This window comes from Astatotilapia calliptera, chromosome 7 (assembly GCF_900246225.1).
Source record: "Astatotilapia calliptera chromosome 7, fAstCal1.2, whole genome shotgun sequence".
NCBI lineage: Eukaryota > Metazoa > Chordata > Actinopteri > Cichliformes > Cichlidae > Astatotilapia > Astatotilapia calliptera.
In genome coordinates, this window is record NC_039308.1 from 62,750,097 (window position 1) to 62,767,906 (window position 17,810).

The 17,810-nt window shown below is 39.6% G+C and overlaps 1 protein-coding gene across 11 annotated transcripts in view; it reads left to right on the forward strand.

Annotated features, from left to right (window-relative positions):
* brsk2a (BR serine/threonine kinase 2a) overlaps positions 1–17,810 on the forward strand; it is a 175,184-nt gene that overhangs the window by 103,914 nt on the left and 53,460 nt on the right. For all 11 annotated transcript variants that reach the window (XM_026176442.1, XM_026176445.1, XM_026176443.1 and 8 more), the window contains 2 exons: positions 11,462–11,547; positions 16,631–16,771. In XM_026176442.1, coding sequence (XP_026032227.1) covers positions 11,462–11,547; positions 16,631–16,771 — 227 coding nt within the window. The remainder of the gene's footprint in view (positions 1–11,461; positions 11,548–16,630; positions 16,772–17,810) is intronic.

Sequence of the window (17,810 nt, forward strand, 5' to 3'; positions counted from 1 at the left end):
ATCTAAGTCTTGCAGCAGATTCATCAGTGCAGACAGTGTTTTCCAGACAAATGGAGGACAGAAGTGTCAGGCATAAAAAAAAGAGCCAGAAAAAAACTGTCTAGGCAACAAAGAAGTGGTTAAAGAAGAAGCACATTAAGGTCATTGAATGGCCTAGCTAGTCTCCAGACCTCAACTCTACAGGAAATCTGTGCAGGGAGCTAAAGCTTCAAGTTGCCAAGGGGCCGCCAACAAACCTAAAGTATTTAGAGAGTTTCTGTAAAGAGGAGTGGGCCAACATCCTTCCTGAGATGTGTGAAAATCTGGTGACCAATTAGTCTTGGTTGTGTTTTGCTTGGGGATCAAATACTGTATTTCAATGACACGTAAATTAATTTATAGCTTTTGCATAAAGTGTCTTTTTTTCTGGATTTTAGTTGATATTCTGTCTCTCTAGATTAAAATGAAACTACCATAACATTAGAGACATTATGTGATTTCATGTAATCACATAATGATTTTGAAGTTTTCCCTGAAAAAAAGAGGATTCGCTGTAACATATTTCTACCATACTGCCTGTCATTAAAAAAAAAAGCAACTCCGATAAATCTGCAGTTCAGTCTTAGGGTGAGTATTATTGTTACTAGCCGTTAGCAGAGGGATCAGGGTATCTTTAACATGCAGCAGTTGGTAGTTGCTGTTGATGCCTGCTCTGTTTTCTTCCTCTGAGCCAGCGAGCTGGTGGCTGCTGCTGCTGCTGTTGGGATAAGGACAACTAATTAGCCAGAGTGACTCCCTCTCTCCTCCTGAAGCAGCACAACTTCAAAGTCACTCTACTGTCCCCAAGCTCAGAGAGCAAAAGGAAGAGAGGGAGAGGAGGGATGAAGTGCAGGATGAAGGAAGATAGGGAGGGAAGAGTGTGAGTGGGTCGGGGGAGGGTTAGAGAGGGTGGTGAATATGAAGTTGGAACATTTTACATGGATGTCTTATGAGGTAGACATTGCTACATAGCCATGCTCATTTTGATAGCTTTTAAAGACCATAAGGTCAGTAAGGTGGTTTTCTAACTCTGTCCTTGATGTAAGTCAGCTCAGTTTAAATGTGAAATGTGCACCCAAGAAATTGAAAAGTAGTTTGGAGATGCAGCAGTGTGCAGTATAATTGCCCCCTTAAGCAAATATTTGAAACACTGCACTGAGGACTATAAGCCGAGAACAGCACGACAATGCCACAGCTTTGGTGCGAATAAAGGCAGAAATATTTAGAGTTAATTAACAAGATCAGGGCTGTTTGATTATGTGGATTTTCACAAATGAACATATCTAGTATAATTTGTGAAGTCTACATGTCTTAGTACATAATACAGATGCCCTGAAATGAAAGAAAAACTCCTTTTAGACTGTCTATATGACACTATAGTATCTGAGTTTTAAATGCGCAGATTGTAAAATAATAATTTCAAATAAAACAGTCACAGAAAGACAAGGAATCAAGGTTCAGCACACCAACCGACAGAGATTGTGGTGGGCGGGTGAGGAGCAGAATGCCATGGCCACAGATGAATCACACAACTTCTAATCTTGTTATCCCGACACCTCTGTGACAGCACTGTAGCTTTCTTTCTCTGCCATCTCTTCTTTTCCCTCCTAATGATTATAGATTGTCCCTTCTCTCCCATCTCTGTATTGCCGCAAGTGAGTTGGATATAGAAATGCCTCCAACATACACACATCCTCTTTAACTTAATGTGTGTTTATCTGTTCGTGTGCATGTCCGTGCCTCTGAGTGTGCACAGACACCCTTTAAAATAAATGGGTTTCATATATTGTGCCTTGCCGTGTTGATCCATCGGCTTTGTCTGGTGCTGAGCCAGAAACTAGGACTTAACTTGGTTTGATTTTAACAGGTTGACTGCACAGAAAGACCATAGAATTACCAACTTTGTTTCTCAGCTGTGCTTCCGCTCAATTCTGCTGTTGATATAGAGTATGCTTAGGTTGGGTGCTTGCATGACATGCATATGCATGCTACTGGACACGTTGTAAATGTTGGAAAGAAAAATTCTTCTGAATTGGACTGCAACAGTGAAGATTTCGTACAACTGGGAGTACTTTTACCATCACAGAGCAACACAAAGTGGCTCTGTCCAAAATAGAAAGAAAAGTGGGGGATCCTGTGGCCCTATCGAGCATGGATTATACGAGCATCAGTGTCTGTGTTTGAAAAATAGATGCCTCACAGGTCCTCAGCTTGCAGTATTGAAGAAGCCACCAAGCAGAGTTTCAAAGAAAAGCTGGATCTAGGGCTGTCCAAAGTTAAAAACAACAAAGACTTTGGACAGAAACTCTCACAGACACAGGTTTGAGATCTTTGCATTAAATATTTTTGAGACATAAAGCAAATAAACGATTTTATAGGAGTGCATGACATCTGTCAAGCATGTGGAAGAAATATGATGGTACTGATAAATTGGAGGATTTTACAGGATAAAAGATTGCTCCATTTTGCTACATGCCATACGCTATGGGCACAGCTTGACTGGAGACATTTTTCTCTATCAACAGGGCAGTGACCCGAAGCTCCAAACTGTGCAAGAAATATAAGAGAAGAAGTGGTCAGCTGGCTTTTTAATGAAGCAGTCACCAGATCTCAACCTGGCTGAGCTGTTGTGAGAACAGCTTGATTCTAAAGTTCTTATCAAAAATATGAGAAAAGTGCCCCGTTTCTTTTTTTTTTTTTTTTTTCTTTTCTTTTTTTTTTTGGTCTCCCAGTTTCCTCACAGCATCCTGTAGGGACCTAAAGAAGATTATTTTTTCCCCATATTCGGCCTTGTTCTTTGCCCGCTATCAGTCACGATGAAGGACACTCCAATTGCTTTCTAATCATCCAAATCAGTTTTTTCACAGTCTGTACTGAGTGGCAAAGAGGCTCTGATGAAATGGAGAATAGATTTTGCCTCCAGTGCCCGAAGACTGGTTTTGAAGTTGAAAGAAAGTTTTAGCCTTACTTGTGCGACTGTATAACTCATGGGTCAATATCACTGACTGAAGACACCAGACACTGAGGTTTACACACTTCTGACTGGTACTTGGAATATTAAGCATCCGGCACGTAAAACTGTGCGGCTCTTGACTGCTGCTTTGCTGCTGCTCACTGTGGCGACAAAGCTCATCAAACACATGCAGTGTTGTTTGAGTGATTTTACCTTTCATATGCCTTATCCTGATAAAACAGAGATGGAGTGCAGACTCGAAATAATGAAATGCAGGATAGCAGAACAGAAGATACAGCAGGATCCCCCATTGAGCTCGACAGGAGACAGACAGACGTCTGAATCGATGGCATTTGTTTCCCCTCTTCAAAGGCAACAGCTGCTGTGTTGTCAGATAGATGAGAAAGCTTTATTTGCGTTTTTATTTGTTGTTGCTTTAGTTTTTTTTTCTTTTTCTTTTTTCTTTTACTTTGTGAGCAAAGGGCATATTCTTTCCCCCTTAAGTAGGGAGATGATTTCATTGAAGAGATCAGCTGAGTTCCCCTCCACAGTTCAGATAGCTTTTCATGGCTATTTATTTATGCTTTTCTCCCTGTCGAGCGTGAATTTGTCTTCCTTTTCAACCACTGAATGTTGGTAGAATCCTTTATCCACCTGTTTAAGTAGGTACATCGTGTTCCTGTTAGAGGAAAATACTCCAACCTCTATCTTTACTTTCATATTTTACGTCCAATGTGCTGCATAGAATTCTCAACGTGTTCCCTATATAAATATGCTTTTGGCGCATAGCCCAATGGCCTGTGATTGGGCTTACTGCAAGATATCAACCTCCAGCACGATGCAGTTGTCTTCATTATTGTGAATAAATTCACTACTATTTGTACAGCATGGTGGAAATTTAGAAAAGAGCAAACATTAGCACGATTCCCATTTAGTGTTGTTTATATAATTCAGCGTGCGTGTGCGTGTGCGCGTGTGTGTGCGTGCGTGTGTGTGTGTGTGTGCGCGCGCGTGCGTGCGTGCGTGCCAGTTTTGTTTTTTGACCACTGAAGTGAGGACATCAATTGGTAAAGTATCTTCCAGGCTAATTTGCATATATTTACTCGCTTTTATTCACGTTTAGCTGTTGCAAATAAACACGTACATTTTCTCCAAATATGTTAATGACTGGTCAGTGTGTCGAACATCAAAAGCAGAACAGTTTTAACTTCATCAGCTCCTGCATCTACATTTCTGAGGGGGATTGTTAGCTAATGACCCCGTTGTGCGAACACTCTCTCAAGGACGTTCTTTCCTCCATCCTTTTCTCAGTCACATACTATACATGACTACAAGGCATAAGTGCAGGCGTGTACTGTAAATTAGTTTGGACACTATATTATTGCATATGCCATTTATATAATGAAGTGGTAATAATGCGCAGTACTAACAGAGAACTTGCGCCCGTTGTGTTTCTTTAAATATGTCTAATACTCACTGTATCGCCTAATTAACAAGTGTGAATGCTAAAACAACTCCCTCATTACAATGTGAGATTCATTCTGAACTTATTTCCAAAGTTTTGAGCTAATTTAAGTTGTTTCAGCTGACCACTCTTACTTATTGACTTCTCTGTCTGTCTGCAGTTTGTGTCAGTAAATAAGTCACGTATTCATATGTGAAGTTAATTAGTTGGTAAGTAAATCACATCAGCTCATCACCTATGTCTGCCTGAATTACCGCACCAAATTATCCCTGTCAATTTTTCATTACCTACTTTCTGTAAGTTGTTGTTTTTGCACATCACTTTACAAACCAGTGCAAACCAGAATGACCACTAGCTTACTAGTGGCAAAACTAAACATTAACGTTTGTGTGTGCAGCTTTTTCTTCTAAAAAGAATTACAAGAATTTAATGTAAATAAGGCATTTAATGCAAATTTGTCAGAATAGTTAGATAATCCACTTTCCTGAACAGCAGCAGCAACTATTTTATTAGCCTCAAATATAGACAACAGTAAGTTATTAGCTTTACCCTAGTGTAAGTGATACTGTACAGGCGACCTTCAGATCTCATCATTACATTCTGTTCTGAGCTCTACCCTCAGTGTCTATGAAAGCCACTTCATTAATCCACATTTCACATCTCTCCACAATCCAAGGTTACCGTACCAGTCCCGTCTTGTGAAATTAGTGAGTGACATAAACGAATGAATTGACAATAACCAAAAAGAAACCAAAACAAAAAAACTTTGCTGCCAAAGCGATCCACTGCCTGCCTGTCACTGTTAAATTGCTCGTTCTGCATGAAAAAACATGCATAGTCATTCACATAAGCAATCACACGTCGTCTCTGCGACTCTTTAGCATGTGTCCTTCAAGCGCATCCATAAGCTCATGCAGTGGATTTGAAGAGGTTTTCATGATTAGACCCAGTGTCCGCAGGGTCTAAAGCACCTCTGCTATTAGACATTATTAGGACCAAGGTTATCCAGGGACATGTCTGTTAGGGTGAAATGATATGGCCTGCCACTGGTCTAAGTGCCAGCCTGATGAATCTGTCAACAGCACAGGAACACATCACAGACATGATTAGAGAGATAGAATGAGAGAAACTGAGAATAAATGAGGGCCAGCAGAAGAAGATGAAGAGGAGGAGTGATACCAGAATTGGTCTTGGGTGGGAAGGGGTAATGAGCACAATTTCAAAGGTTGGAAGATGGATAAAGGATAAGGACTAGCCAGCTAGCAGAGACTATGTCCAGATCGATTTACATGTCTCTGGCATTGATCAAACTCCCCCGTGTAGGGAATTTACCTCCGCTTCACAAAGGATGACTGATAAAGTGATTATCAGAGAAAAACCTGCTGCACTGACTGACTGCGTATGTATCAGTGTATTTTACATTTGTGTATTTGTGTGGTCCACAAGGACGGAGAAGTGATAAACAGAAAAAGATGAAAGTAGAGAGAGATTACTTTTTTCAGTTCAAAAACTTTCACTGAAATGGGATCATACAAATAAATGATTTTATTTTGTGTTTGTTTTGCTCCCAGTGCGACCAGCTCAGCTGTGAGAGATAACGCAGCTACCTAATGCGCACACGCCTCACCTCAACAAACACTGTTAAATCCACTGCCCCGAGCCTGTCTTTGTAAATTTCCAAACCAATTTTGGATAAGCAGGTTCCCCCAGAAGCACACATTAATATCATCTCAAAGTTAGTGATTATTCCCTGCACAAGAAGTAGATTTGGGACACATTACAGACTGATGCCCTCTGCGATGTTGTAGCTTGTAGATAGTTTGTGTTTGTCCTTGAAACAGATGTCCTTATATGCTGGTTACCAAGACTGACATGCAGCAGTCTTCAGCGAATCAACTCCTTCCAACTAACATGCATGTGCAAGAACACAGACACACACACACACACACACACACACACACACATGCTTGCATGCACACCAGCTTGGCTACCTCCTGTCCCTTATTCTGCCCTACTGGCTCACTGACCGACATATGGATGGATGGAGGTGGCTCTTGGCTTGCCATGATCAGTGGAGTGTATGTGTACAGTGTGTGTGCAGCATAGAGTAATGTATCCACATGTCACAAGTATGAATGCTGACAAGCTGACTGGTTTTGTCTGTGAGCCAGTAGCCAAGCTGTGTTGTCTCCTCCCCTTCTGCTCCCTAACAGTTAGACCAGGTCTCCTTCTCTACAGCCGTTACCCCATCCAGATCTTACGCCTATTTTCCCCATATGTTAACTGTTCATTCTATCATTACCCTAAAATAGTAACTATATATATAAATGTCATAATGTAGAGTGAAACATGATATCTACTTGTATAATGTTGAAGACTGGTAGATTAAGAGTAAAAACTGCTTTGTTTAAAAAAAGGTAATCTTTGAATTATAAAGCTGAGCTGTATGAAAATACATATTCGGGGGGAAAAAGACGTTGTGCTTTAAAGATAACGATCTCTGGCACAAAGCTGTTAGAAAACAATATAATAGATTAATGTTAAACCATGACTCATGCCATCATAATCCTATATTTTACACATCTTTCAAAACGCTGAGAAATATGGAAACATAAAAAAAAATCATTGTTGTCAGTTAATGTCGATATTTGGTTTGTTTTGCAAAGTAAAGCTATTAAAGTGGAGAGGTCTCTCGCGTCTTTTGATGCTTGTAACTCGTTACGTTGCTGCCTTGTGTTATCATTCACACTCTGCTTGGTGCATGGCAATGTTAAACAGGTTGTCCTTTCCCCATGTTGTGTTAATTAACAATAAAAGACCCAGGAGATGGGGTGGTGACGTGCAGGGAAGATGGCTCAAGCTGGCACCACTGCTCCTCCCCCCATTTCATAACACTTTTCTTTTGCTGTTCTCCGTTGGAGAGAATTACATGGCTTTTCCTTTATCCCTTCCACATCCACACACCCTCCCCTGTCTCTCCTTTGTTTTGTTTTTTTAATCCACCCAGCAGCTTTTGCACGCACTACGGCCTCACTGTTAGCATAGCCACCCTTTTTTTTTTATCTGACACACATGGCTGCCCTGCTGACTTTGATCCTTAGATCTCAGTATCAAGGGGCCATTCACTCACTTGCCTGGGGAGGTGACAGAAATGTCTGTGTTTTCCTTCTGTGGGGTGAGAGAGGCCGGCTGGAAAAATGGTGTGAGGTGCAATAAGTGGAGAGTGAGAGATGACAGAGCCTGTGATCCAGTATTTCACCCTTTGAGATTTTGGGCTGGCTTCTGTGTTTGGTCATTCTGTCACATGTGACATGAATCTAATTTCTTTGCGTCTTTGTTGTTGTCTGCATGCCTGTAATCCCCTGGCCTCTATCACTGGCCATGGTGATAAAACTATTGATGTTGCCACTCATTTGTTTGCTCATCCATTCGGTCATTTAGATCCAGGGCTGTAATTTAACAAATCAATAGCAAGCTGATGGAACTATGCTAAACTGGCTGCCATCCTCTGAATTTGGAGTGACACCACTTACTCCTTTTGTCTTATTTTTCCAAGTAGCTACAGCCTTCTCAGCCTTTCTCCCTCACATATGCGTATTATTCTATTGCAGCATCTACATTTTGCTTGCAAATTGTAGTAAAGGTAATAAATCATATAAGCTGTACTTTTTAGACCGAACAGCATCAAGACCATTAGGACCATGAGCCTTTTTCTTTCAGCATACAGCTTGCTTTTTTATTACAGCTTAACTGTAGTTGCAGTTGTCTTAGTTAACATCTTTAAAAAAAAAAAATCACTGTTGCTGTTCCTTCCTATTGATTCATCTATTGTGGCAGGATGTGACACTGATGGGAAAGCCTGTGGGTCGAAGTGTGCCAATCAGCTCTTTCACTAACAAGCTCCTGTTCTGATGTCTTCTGCTAATGATGTCCACTTCACAACAATAACCACACTGCTTTACATTCGACCCCTTTTTTCTGGTGAGGCGTCTTTTTTCCTGCCTTGCAGACCCGTTTTGTTATCGAGAAATTGACCAGAAATTGCTGTAATTTGAACTGCCAAACAAAAAAAGAACACAAGACAAGATAAAAAGAGTGTCTTCATCTAACCTCTGTTTAGGTGCATGTGTGCATCTTGGTGAACAATGTCCAAGTGCCTGCTAATAAAGGCCTAATGAAGTCCCATGGAGAAATGGCAACTGGAGAGAATTGTCCACACTCACAGATGTGAAATTTAATGAGAGACTGTGGCATGCACAGGAGCCGGGCCAAGATGGGGAATGGCCACCTGGTATTGTTTATTACTAGCATGAAGTTACAGAGTGTGTGTATTTGAGTGAGTGGGCAGTTAGTGGCTGTGTGGATAAATGCAGAAACCGTTGGTGTTCCTCCTTTGTATGTGTTTCATGCATTAGGTATGCATGAATCCACTGCATGAACAGAACACATACTGTGTGACCCCTTTTCCAGAAGAAAGCAAATGAGGAATAACCGTATTTTTCCAGTCACCTTTTGATAACTGTAGGATACTTAAAGAAAAAAGGCATTACTAGAAAGAGCAAAGGTTGCTTCACAGATTTATAATAGTATGTTAATCAACACCAAATCTTGCAATAAGCAGACTGTTGTTCAGTTAAGTCTTCACATTAAGCCTCATTTCTCTTTTTTTCAATTAACTAAAAGGAGGTGTTAAAAGAAGCTTAGGATGTCGGCCCTGTAGGATTTCGACAGCTCATCTCAAGTCCTGGTTAGCATTAGTCTCCTTGCAGGGAGCCTACTGCCAGCTAGCGAGCTAGCCACCATGGGCTCATTCTTAACAACGCACCTTAGCCTCAGGTGAGAAAGTGGCATAGTGTCGTGCTGCTGATAGCACTCATTAGTGTCTGGATTAACCCTGATTAGCCTAGCTTTTTCTCATGCTGCTTCTTCATACCAGTGGTAATTATCCCTTTATACCCTTTTCAGACTCAGACATGTGCCTAGTTTTTCTAATATATTTTATATAGCTTTTTATTCTCTTGTGGGTTTTTTTTTTGTTTTTTTTGTTAGGCCCAGCTTGAATAATAAAACGCTGCACCGCATTTTCTTTGGAGAGACTGAATGTATTTAAGCAGTTTTTTTAATTGTGTTTTTGCCAGATACAAAGTTATTTGCCTGAAAATATGAATTGTGTGTAAAGGTATACCACAATCACAGACTGAGCAGAGACCACCAACAAAACCTGTTTTGAAATTAAAGCATTGTGAGTATATAAGTCAATAAGACTTGGAGATCTGTGCATATTACTTATTGAACAAAGAGCTTTGGAGAATTTAATGAGAACATAGTTAGCTGGCAGATCACAGTTTTGACTTCATTCCACACGAGTGTTCATAAAGCCAAGCCACGCTGAGTATGACATTAAAGCAATGTGAAGGCTGTCACAGTCAAATGACATAGTGAAATTGATTTTGATGAGATTGAGAGAGGAGCCTTTAACTCGCGCTGTTCTTTCATCTTCATCCTTGTCAGTCAAAGTTAGATGCTGAAGGTGGAAGGGAAGATGGGCAAGAACTGTGGAAGGGTGAGCTGATGGCCGAGAGGAGACCAGGAGGACAGGGTGCTGAAGAGCAGTGGTGGATTCTCTCGAAGCGGGTTGCATGCTGATTTTCAGTGGCAGCTGTACATGCTGACAAAGACCTCTGGAGATGGTGATACAAATCCAGAGTGATCAGCTGGATTTTGGTGAAATTTTGCTTTGTACAGTGTACATGTCACCTAGTAGCTCTGTACACAAAATTAAACAAAAGGGACTTTAGTTGTCTCAGCTGTCTGTTTCTTCTGGACACAGTAGTGTTTATATTTACAGTACAGTCAATAACTCGAGTGTAAAGAAGCCTCTTGTGGGCAATGTTCATGTACCTGAGTGCACATTTTGACCCATATTGACCTATGCTTTGTGTTGTTGACTGTGGGTAAGAGCCAGTCCGTGGACAGTGTTCAAATGTGGAATTCCTCACATTTCTTATCGAAACAAACAGACTTGTGTTCACGTCAGGAAAACCAATGGATTATGAAATGTTACAGTGTTTTCAAGGCTTGTTTTGGAAGAGAATGTGTAAGATAAGGCATATGCAACCTGTTTTCCATCTGTTTTTGAAGCAAACATGAGATAGCAGTTATTACTGGCTGGGAAGCTAACCAGCTCAGAGTCTGATCAAAGCTTATCTTTGTCCGTTCTCTCACTAGAAAGTAACAGTCAGGTCCTTTCCTTAGTTTACTTATTCCAAAAAGTTGTGTGTGTAAAATAGAAAAGAATGTAATGATTTACAAATCGCATAAACCCATTTTTATTCACAATATAAAAAACATATCAGATGTTTCAAGAACCAGCAGAAAGAACCAATACTGAAAATCACTTTTGGATGCTTGTGATCTTTGGGCACTCAGATGACACTGCATTAAAAGCAGATGTGATTCTGTCATGGAAATCACTAAATTGGCTCTGGAACACTTTGAGACAAAGCTTAAAACAGACTGAAGCAAACTGGAAAGAAGTTCTGTGTCAACAAGCAATATTTCAAAACTATTTTTGGAAAAAAATTGACTCTGACAATTCGGTTGCCTATGGAATTGTCGGCTGAGACATCTGGAAAAGCACCATTAGTGCTCACATGCTGAAAAGACTATGCCAAAAGATGTATTTGCATCTATTACAGCAGCTTGACTTCATAGTAGAAGACTCCAGGTGCTGAATTGTTTTGCCTGCAGTTGGTTTGTACGACTGTTACAGACTGGTGGAAACCCTTTCAGCAGTGCCTCATCAGGGGATGTTTTTAGGGTTATTGAGTGCTTTGCACCTAAAACAAAGTACTACACTACTTTGGTACTAAGGTTTAAAAAAGAGAAAGAAGGGAATATTTATTTTTTAATAGGCCCCATTATATTCTTCGTGTGGAGTCTTTTTAGGAATGTAGCAACATTGATGACGCAGTAATCAAAACTCTTTTTACTAATTTCTTCTTCCTTCTTTTTCTTTCTTACAGGTGGAGCGAGAAATAGCTATTCTGAAGCTCATAGAACACCCACATGTTTTAAAGCTACACGATGTCTACGAAAATAAAAAATACTTGTAAGTATCACCAGCTGATTTTGGTCCACATTTGATGTGTGTGAAATATACAAAATCATAATTGTAATGCAAACACAATAAAAGAAGAAGGAAATTTGTGTAGCAACTTTTGTGACTATGAGATATTCTTACAGTCAGCTGCTGTTTTGGACACCAGAACAGTTGTTAAAATGCCACAAATCATTGTGGTGGTCTGCAGAGCAGTTGTGATTGGTGTATTATGATTGCAGGCCAACAACTACAGCCTTAGAGGGATAGATGCTCCATTAGTATTGGCATGAAGCATTTAATTTAGTTGTGCACGCTAGGGGACTGCTAATAGGGCGAGGAAGCCTTCGTAATGTAAACACCATGACGTGCTTATCAGAGGCAACACCATGGCATTAAGAAACATTAGCCACGAAGAGCCTGCTGCAGCAGCTGCACATACACACACAAACACTGCACGCACACTCATGCAGACACTCATACATTTATCAGCTTGCTTTAGCAGTGGTGAGTGACAGCCCCATCAGTTGTTCATAGTAGACCTCTTGATCTATAGTGGACTGTTTGCCAAATAAATTCAATTAGTTTTCATTTTTAGCTTACAAAGCAAATAGGATTGGACATGCAGTGCTGTACATGTCATCTTTTAAGATGATAGGAACTGCAAAATATTATGATTCATCCTATAATTGGATTATATATATATTATATAATCACATTTTGTGCACATTGCTTCATGACTTCTGACAGACTGTCACTAGTAGCGTCACAAAAGACATTTTGCACCACAAGTGACTTGAATACACTCTGAGCTTTGCACAAGTGATGTAATTTTTCTCTTAATGTTTCTGATTCTTAGTGCGATATCTCCACCTGAAAGCCAGTAATTGATAGATATACAGCATGTTTGCAGCTTGCAGACCCAGAGCTTGAAATACTTATTATTCTGCTGGCACAAGCTGTTTAAACTGGTGTTGCGGGTGTGTACAAGAGGTGATGGAGAATTTAAAGGAGCCTGAGAGGAATTTTGGTAAAAGAAACAAACTATATCAGAGAAATTCTTCAAGTAGCCTCAACTAGGAAATGCAAAATTTCTTACAAATCAGATAGTGTATGATTTTTTTTTAAATTTTTTTTTTAGCCTAAGATGTATTGATCTTATTAAGTTTGTTGTTGTGAATCCTTAAGCAATCAATCAAGGAGTGCAAGATCTACTGTTGTTGTAAGAAATTTACATACACTTATCATGGGCATGAATGTCATGGTAATATCATTTTCAGTGATTTCTTTGAGCTGTTGTGGAATAATTGCACAGCATAGATTTTTAATGACTTTAAAAAACAAGAATTTGGTCCACAAGTTAGAAAATATTTATTCCCTCCACACGGGGACAAAATTATAAATACAGGTCAAATATTTGCATACACCCCCACTAAGGTTTGGTTAAAAGGCCCTTAGCAAATCGCACCTTAATCAGATGTTTTTGGTAGTCATCAACAAGCTTGTAGCATAATTCTGGCTGGATATTTGACCACTCTTGTAGATAGAATTGGTAGAGTTCATTTAAAGTGCTTGGTTTCCTGGCACAGACCTGCCTTTTAAGAACAGTTCATAAATTTTCAATGAAGTTGAAGTCTGGGCTTTGAGAAAGCTATTCCAGAAGCTTAACGCTAGCTTGCTTTATTCATTCCAAAACCAGTTTTGATGTATCTTTGAGTTTCCACCATCTAGCTCTCAAACTCTAATTTATTTATAAGGTAAAAACCAAAAAACCCAACTTATATTGACCAAAGTGCTGTACCACATATTTGATAGAAGTAAATAGGCAAAGAGAACAGAAATAAGTAAACGTATGCTAGCAGGTGCTAAACATATACAGTCATGGCTGAAAAAAAGCATAGGCGACACAATGAGTAAATCAGACAAACTCAAATTCCTAATAAGTTTAGGTTTAGTTTTAAAATACTCAGTGGAAGGAGCAGACTTCACTGTGAGGGAAATGCTGTTCTACATTGCTAACACTCCTATGATTTAAAATCCAGAGTAGCAGACAGTCAGAAGCATGTGATCAGCTGACTGGAGAAAACAAGAAGTCAAGTAGCTGTGTAAGAGGTTGGACATGTAAAAAGATAAGATAAGATAACTCTTTATTGTCATTGCACAGTCATACATAGTACAGTAGTACAATGAAATTGGAAAAACTGTCCTACGTCGGCACTACATATAACACAACACGACACGATATGACACATCACAACGTAACAAACAACACAACACAGTATATTAACTTAGTATAAAAAAGAAGAATAAGTGTATGTGTATTGCACACTGTTATTATTGCACATTAATTATTATTGCACCTTGTTATAAATATAAATATTATTGTTATCGTTTTAAACATTGTTACCTCCCCCTAAAAAGTCCAGGGAGGTATCCAGTCAGGTCAGCTATTTACATTGATCAGGGCTATTGCCCTGTTGTAAAAGCTGTCCTTGAGTCTATTTGTTCGGGACCTCAGCAGCCTGAACCTCCTGCCAGACGGCAGCAGCTTAAACACCCCGTGTCCTGGGTGTGTGCAGTCCCGTAGGATGCTGCAGGAGGCAGGTCAAGAAGAGCTTTACAGACAACTTTACAGAGCAAGATCAGAGGATCTTGAAATCACTTCTAAACTTCACTGGCAATAAGTGGAGAATAGCTTAAACAGATTAATATGATTTCTTTTTGAGGTGCCTTTGAGCAGCCTAGCAGCAGTATTTTGGGCTGAGCTGAATCAGAGAAGGAAAAAGCTATTTTTAACCACTGAGTTAATTTGCTTATCTTAAAGCCAGATTCAAATATCACACCAAGATTTCTGACCAAAGAAGAAGTTGTAAGAACAGGTTGGGACCTAAGACGGAACCCTGAGGTACCCCACAATAAAGTGTAGCTGTGGAAGAAGAATTGTTTCCAAAGCTGACACAGAATGGTCTATTTTTGAACCAGTGTAGTGCCAGCACAGAAGTGCAGGCATTGTAGGGGATGTTGTAAGCAATGGCATCACTGAGATTAAAGAGGACAAGGACCAGGTATTTTCTTGATATGAAGCTGAAAAAAAATCCTAATTTTTCTATCAATTTTGAGCAATCTACAAGTATCACTCATAGCAAAACAGCTCCATAACATGATGATTCCACTACCATGCTTGACAGCTGATATAGTTTGGTTAGGTTTGAAGGCCCCACCTTTACTCCTCTAAACATACTGCTTGTCATTGTGGTCAAACAGCTCGTTTTTTGTTTTGTTTGACAGTAAAATTTAGATTTAGAACTTTTATATAGTTCTAGAAATTTAGAACTTTAGAATTGGAGAAGCTTCTTGGATAAGAGCTAAAACATCTTCAAGAAACTTCAAGAAAAAGTTCAGTCGCTTTCTTTCCAAGCTCCTTAGACTAACGTGACCTAGATGACTGAGAACCTACACAGCCATATCTGACAATAAATCTTTTTTCTTGAAGACATTTTGCTTATACATGTGGGCAGCTGCTAATATTGGTCGAGCCCAGGGGTGTGGATTTTGGGACAGGGGCTTTTATCTTGGTTAGCACCCTCACAGTCTATGGCTATGTAAAACTCTGTTCACCGTGTGACACTGTTGTTTCCGGTTCTTGGCAGGCTTGAGCCTTGGGGGTTCCTCGGTTGTTTCTGAACATCCTAACCAGTTTCCTCTCATCTGAGGTTGTCAGTTTAGGGCTTCCAGACAAGTACAAGTTATTCAGTTGTGACACTTCTGAATAACTTGTACTTGCATACAATTGTTTGAACTGTTGATCTTGGAATCTACAGTTGTTTCCAAATAGCTCCAAGAGACCTTCCCAACTTGTGTAAGTCTACAGTTCTTTTGGTCTTCGCTGAAAGCTTCTGACCACAACTGTATGTCTATAAGAGTTAATAGTAGTAGTAGAATTTTCCTAAACCTTGAATACTTTAGCTTAGATATAATATTAAATCTGAAAGGGAAATCCTGATTCTTGCATCATAATAAAGCTATTTTTTCAGAGACAAATACAAATTTAAAACAGAATAATCGGAGGAATTACAGCAGTAACAAAAATGTATCTTTTTTTAGGGTAAACTCAGTGGAGCATCCTGCCTGAACGCCAGTATTTTAAGTCACAGACCAGAAAACTTACCTCACAGAGAAATTAAATTTGTAGCCATCCTTATTCTGCATGCAAAATGTATGTGTTTTTGTAATTTGTGATCACTCACTTGTGTTTGGACTGGTTGTTATTTTTGCCAAAGCTGCCGAGGCTTTTCCAACAAAGGTTTTGCCTTTGGACTGAGGGCTGTTCAATGAGCACATGCGCTGTCACTAGTTACAGTTTGAGACGCCATATGTTAATAAAATGAAAGAGACCCATGTGCACCCTAATATCCAGAAGGGCAGAGACAGAATATTTTACTATCAGTCTGGATTTCACTTTGTCCTAGTGAAGATGGAGTGAGTTTGAGTACAGGATATATGAGCAGTTGAGATCGGAGCAGGGCCGGGGCACTCCTTGCTTTCAATCCACAGACGCAGCTGCAGGCATGGGTCAGTGAAGATTCATCTCCTCCCTCTCCCCTTTGAGCTGCAGAGCATGGCCACACAGTCAGGATGACAGAATGCTTGGCCACACAGACTCAAAGGCCACCTGACGAAGGGCCGCATGAAATGATGAAGTGATGGCAAGGAGTGTGTGTGTGTGTGTGTGTGTGTGTGTGTGTGTGTGTGTGTGTGTGTGTGTGTGCGCGCTATGAAACTAAGTAGATGGACAATAGATCGCCAAAGAATTATAAAAAAGATTAATCAGCATGATATAGTTTTTCAAAGATAAAGATTTGAAAGCTTGTTAGTCTTTAATCTATGTGCTTCGAGGGAACTATCATCCTGCCATTGCGCCATTTCTCAGAAACCTTAGAGGTCCAAGGTTTTTCTTTTCTTTAGGGCTTTGTAGAGAGTGCAGGTATTTGTTCTGGCAGGTATTTTTCTTCTTTCTGGGTGCATGTATGAGAGTTTTTTCTCATGTACTCTCTTGATTTCGTTCCTATTTCTTTGTCTCCTCTCTGTTTCTCAGGTACCTCGTGCTAGAACACGTGTCTGGTGGTGAACTGTTCGACTACTTGGTGAAGAAAGGCAGGTTAACACCTAAAGAGGCCAGGAAATTTTTCAGACAAATCATGTCTGCCTTGGATTTTTGCCACAGTCATTCCATATGGTAAGTGACATCCTCATGAAAAACATCCTGTCATAGCTGCTGCTACTGTGGAGGGTGTAAAGGGTTGGATTGCACTTATGGAACAGGAGCTAATAAAGATACTGAGTGAAACAGTCCAATCTTTTTTTTCATTGATACTCAGCAGTGTTTTTGACATTTGGAAAACAAATATAGTTTTGACATAAATAAAACTCATATTCTCAAATATACATTGATAAAATAAATGCTTCAATATTTGAGATGTAAGAAAAAATATTGAATTTAAAATTGTAATAAGATTAGCTGTCCTCTGCATACATACAAATAGGACTGTAATACAAGAACTTTGTGAAAACCACAGACTAGATGTAATATTTGAGATACTTGGAGTTAAACCCATAAGAGGCACATTCATTATGTGTAATCCATAAAAAACATCAGTTACATTTAAAAAATGTGTAAAACTATCATACCCAGGAGGCGTAACAAAGTCAATTTGGTTGTTATACAACATTGAACAAATAATGAGTTCCCCAGTAATGACTTCTGGAAAGATGCAGACTTTTCCTAAAGTGAATCTATAATGTAAATTTCAGTCAGTTTATTCAGATCTTTGGAGTGCTGTTTAGTTTTCATACCAATCATTCATTATGGAGATTACAGAATGGAAAAAAAGCCCTTAATATTGCTTATTTTGCAACATGTTTGTGAGTATCGCTGACATGTGGCAAAGAGAATCTCAGACACATATCTGAATCTATATGCATTCTTTTCAAACAAAATCAAAAGGAAATATGAGTTTGTTTATCGTGAAGCAGATAAGCCATGACAAATCAGTGAAAAAGATGTGGTGTTAACTTGAAAAGTTGAAAATATGATTCAGCGAGAAGCAGAAGGGACATTTTTTTCTCAGTAACATGATAAATTAGGCCTGTGCAAAGGTCTCAGATCACTTTTCAGGTGTCTCTATTTATTTCTGCAAACCTGCGAGGTTAGGCAGAGTGAAGGCAAGAGTAGAAACCCTCTTATCAGGAAGGAGGACAAACAGACATACACAAAC